The sequence below is a fragment of the Pygoscelis adeliae genome, unplaced genomic scaffold (genome assembly GCF_000699105.1).
Source record: "Pygoscelis adeliae isolate BGI_AS28 unplaced genomic scaffold, ASM69910v1 Scaffold155, whole genome shotgun sequence".
Taxonomy (NCBI): Eukaryota; Metazoa; Chordata; class Aves; order Sphenisciformes; family Spheniscidae; genus Pygoscelis; species Pygoscelis adeliae.
Genome location: NW_008824932.1, coordinates 5,789,917 through 5,794,722, shown reverse-complemented (window position 1 = coordinate 5,794,722; position 4,806 = coordinate 5,789,917). Strand labels below are relative to the sequence as shown.

Below are 4,806 nucleotides of genomic sequence, written 5' to 3'. Positions count from 1 at the left end.
CATTTGGTTGAATTGGAAGATGTCTTTATTCATTTGTTTGTATGTGCTTTCGTTGTAAGCAGCCTATTAATTGATCTGCCGCTCTGTAGCAGGGACCTGCATCTTTTCACTATTTATTACCCCTTGAATCGTTGTCTCTTGCAGATTGTATTGGTAATTGTTTTATGCTTTCTTTCATATCATCAATTAAACGATAAAATAGCATCCTTGTGCAATCCTACCAGATACACGCCCATTGAACTAAGGCTTCCCGCTTAACCATTCTGTTCTGAGACCTCTGAGGTTTGTGTTAACTCTGTTTACTGTTACGGGCAGGGACTGGCTTCTGAACCGCCTGATCAAAGCAATGTGGTCTACCAGCCAGATGGCTCAGCCAGGCCACAAACGACAAGCACATGTGCTGTGGTCTTTTCTCAGCGTTTTCTAATTAGGGGCACATGTCAACCCTGACCTACACAAGAGAACAGATTTTGTACTGCTTCACCGTGTGCAACAAGCCATGTGTTCTCTACCTGTCAGAAAGGGCAAAATTTGACTTAAATCACTGGAGAACGTTCATCATCATTTCTGTCTAGACAAAGCTCCATTTCCTTTAGACCTTTGAGAGTGATGGAGAAAAAGGGTGATTCGGAATTCATTGCTGCCTCTGATTTAGTAAGACGCCATGACTTGATTCCTTCATTCAATTCTGGGATTGTTATCTCATTTACAGAAAATCAGGTTTATCCACCATGATGCTGATGAGTGAACGTGGCCTGTCTGTATTTACTTTAATTCTGTAGTTTACTTTAATAAACTTACTTATTACTTTAATAAACTTACTTATCAAAGTAAACTTATCTCATTTACAGAAAATCAGGTTTATCCACCATGACACTGATGAGTGAACGTGTCCTGCCTGTATTTACTTTAATTCTGTAAGCTTACTTTAATAAACTTACTTATTAAAGTAAACTACTACTGTATTTATTAAAGTAAACTAAACCAAAGCAGACATTCACGCGTGGAAATGTATCTAGTGTGGCCTTATTGACAGCTGAAGTACTTTGAAAAATGAAATTTCCACCATATAGATCATAATGCTTCCAGCCATTTTAGTTTTGTCAACAATTTTAGATGTCTGAAAACAGCCAAGAATTAAATTGGAACAGTCAGGAACTTGCATAAAAATCTTAGAAGAAAATCAAGTTAATTTTAGTTTGGTCCAAATATTATGCTCAAAATCTGAATTTTCTGAATCTCACCTTCCAGTGTGCACAACTTTAATTAATATAGACTTAATATGGTTCATAAGAAGGGGATGAAAAGAATCCTTAGTGTGGATCACTACAGAAATAAGTCTTGCTGTTTCTGTGTTAATATTTTCTCTGCATCAGGTCCATGAGGAAAGCAGACTTGACCATTTTTAGCCTCATTTTCCTGTGATCCTTTTTGTTATTTAAAGCTCCTGTAATTGTAGTCAGAACACTTTAGTCGTTCTCCTGCTTTCAGGTTGCATTTTTAGCACTATTTTTGTATCTTAATAAATGATCAGAAGGGTGATAGACTGTCTGTGCAGTGCAAAGGCACCCAAAGGAGCTCTGGATACGCCAGCACTGGGGCCACAATGACACAGCCGCAGCGGCTCTCCGCACGGGCGGATGCAGCCTGGCTCTTAGCAGTGATGGTTGCCCAGGAGGAGCACGCTGCTGATGTGATTCTGTTGCTTGTGAACCTTTGCTAGATTAGTATCTTTACGTGGCATTGCAATATCCTACCTGCCATTAATTTTGCCGGTGTTGCAAATAGCCTGCAGCATGTTGATAAGTTAAACGTGCCTCTCGAGTGGACGTCAGGTGAGCAAAGACTTCAAGTTCATTTTCTAAATGCTTTGTCTATAGCTTATAACTCAATTCAGTGCACAACTATTGAATTTCCAAATGCAAATGTCACACAGTTGTCGATTATTTACTTTTCGTAAGTATATATGACCTGACCTTAATATTGGTTGTTAGAGCAGGCTCTAAAATAAAATTCTGGCCTCGCTGGAACTGTATCAGTTTCACTCTCGCCTTCCACAGTCTTCCCATATTCCGATACTGCTGAATTCCGCAGCAGAATCCCTGTAGCCTTTGATATGGAATCTGTTTCTTGTTTGCAAGAAGACTTTTTATTTTATTTGATACATAGATTTCAAAAGTCAGAGTTCAGATATTTAAACTTCTGTACTTCTGGCAGGTTGCAGTACCATTTAGAATTTATCTAGGCTCTCTGGGTTTGTTTCTGACCGCATACCATAACTCAGTGGGTTGTTGCCATTAACTCATTCATGCTTCTGTTTGTCACCAAAAGCTTTCTTTTGTTTCCAGGTTTGGCAAGAAATCCCGACCTGCAATGTATGATGCAACCCCCATTGCCTATGAAGATTACAGCCCAGATGACAAACCTTTGGTTACACTGATTAAGACAAAAGATTTGTAATCTAGTGTATCTTTTTTTGGATTATTTTTCAAAAGGATGGGCTACTAACCTAATTTAAATATTTTTAAGAAGAAAGCATAAGTAATTTAAACCATTAGATGCTTCAGAATTTTCTGTAGAATATTTAAGAACCAATTTTCTGCAGCTTTTAGTTTGGAAAAATATTTTAAAACAGAATTTGTGATCTTCATGAATTACAATTTACTGTACCTTGAGCTCTATAAACTATAAGCTTATGATAGTGTGTGCTTTTTTTCTTGGTAGACACTATTACTAAACCCAGATGAGTTTCTTGTGGTTGTTACAGAACAGAAAACAATAATTAATGAGGAGTTCTTTATGACATGTCAGTGCCAGCTTTCTCAGTAGAGGTAGGAAAAATGTGAAGCATAATATGATATATAATATATCCATTAATTAAAAAAGTCTAAAATGTTTGTGTTGTGAAAAAGAAACTAGTAAAAATTATTATTCCTAATCTGAATGAATTAGCTTTTGCCTTTTTCCATGCATGGGTAGATAACCTATTTCTCCATTATTTCCTGAAAGTTGCTGAAACATATTCTTGAGTTGATGTTTGACATTTTTGTAATAGTATTCAGGCTAGGCCTTGTATAATAATTAAAGTGCCTCTTGAGGCAAAGTAAGGGCGTGATCCTTTAAACATTGAAATCAATGAGAGAACGTCCATTGACTTCAGTGGGCACGGGATTGGATCCTACAATTGGACTGAATCTATATTTTTCTTTAAAAGTTGAAGTTTTTTATATTGTGAGTAAACTAAGCATATGGTTTGGGTTGTTTGTTTCCTAAGGGTTGTTGATGTACAGTATCGTTTCATGAAATATTGTGTATTTCTCATAGTGCTTCTTATTTAGGATCAGTATGGGGTTTTTGTGGCTGTATTTGATTGCTTATGGGCTTCCTAAAATTCTTGCTTATTTCAGAAAATATTGAATAAATGTTATCAAGTGAAAATTGCAGCTGTTTCTTTGTTTTTCTTCATTTGAAAGTGCAGTGTTGTCTATAAAATTGAAAGGACATGAGCGTGTAATGTGCTATAAATAATGCCAAAAGAGGATATTCCAGCTGTTAATTAGAAAAGGAAAAAATGGGCTTTATTATCAAGGTAATCGCTCAAAAGTGAGACAAATACAGCACCGGAGTAAAGATGCAGTCCTGCAGTCCAGGCCATATGCACCACAGCCCGTTCCTGAGCGGATCTGACTGCAAATCTGGACTCAAAGTTACAGCAAGAGTAAGGTTTTGTCACAGAACAACCTGTTTACGTGAGTAGGCTTGAGCTGACTTTGTGTTTCGAAGAGGCCCGCTCCCGGGGAAGCCAAAACCGCATGGTATAGAGGCAAATTGCTGTAGCTACCTACAGATCCTGCTGCGTGGCGCTGTGCTACGTCCAGCCAGTGCCGTTGCGCTACGGGCCGCTAAGCGCCGAAGGGCTGAGCTCCGGTTGACCTCTTAATGTTGGGGAATCTTGGAATGCAGCCAAAATCTTCATCTTTCACATAAATAACATTTCCAGACGGGGGGAAAAAAAAAAATGCCACCGGGAAGTTTGATCATCTCTGTGTGAGGACAGCCGTTGTCTCAGGCAGCCCTTCCCTTTCCTTGCAACCGCTGACATCTCCAGACCTCAGATCAGCCACTAAAGACAAACGTAATTAAGAATTGTGAAGACAAAAAAGCTGCCACCGGTTTTACTGTCTTGTTTAGGTGGGCAGGGTGCATCCGGTATGTTACTTTTAATTTTGAATTTTGCTACTATTACGGCTTCTGGTTACAGTCATAGCAATTAAATTATTTTCCACATCTTGCACAATTAGTGCTATCAAGAGGTAGACAAATTATTGCAAATCAAGCTATTAGAGTTGCTAAAATGTAATTTTTGTTGTGAGGTTACATTCGAGTTCACCACCAAAAAAAAAAAAAAAGAAAAAAAGAAAAAAGAGCAGCGTTAAATGCAGCAGATACAGGCCAAATTTGAAATGTTGGAAAGGAAAGCAAATGAAAACATATTTTAGTAGAACTGTTAACTGTTAAAGGGAAGCACTGCTCAAAGGATTCTCTTACTGTTTGGAATGGCTGGATGGTGAATATACAGGTTAGTAACACCATGCTGTGTTTGAATTATGGAAACACCAAATCCTTTCAGAAATCCAGACATCCTGTATCTGCCACCATGGGCTTGCAATGATGTTGGCCGAAGACAATAATTACTACTAAGAGACATAAAGAAACTAGATTCAAGCCTCCCTTTAATTCTTCAGGCAGAGTTTTCTATGACAAAGGTTGAGCATTTACAGCCGGTGGCTGTCAGACTAGCTTTTT

At 38.1% G+C, this 4,806-nt stretch overlaps 1 protein-coding gene across 1 annotated transcript in view; it reads left to right on the top strand.

Moving 5' to 3' along the window:
- Positions 1-2,460, top strand: part of DNER (delta/notch-like EGF repeat containing) — an 81,367-nt gene extending 78,907 nt beyond the window's left edge. The window contains exon 12 of the mRNA XM_009325120.1: positions 2,349-2,460. Coding sequence (XP_009323395.1) covers positions 2,349-2,460 — 112 coding nt within the window. The remainder of the gene's footprint in view (positions 1-2,348) is intronic.
- Positions 2,461-4,806: the final 2,346 nt, after the last annotated feature.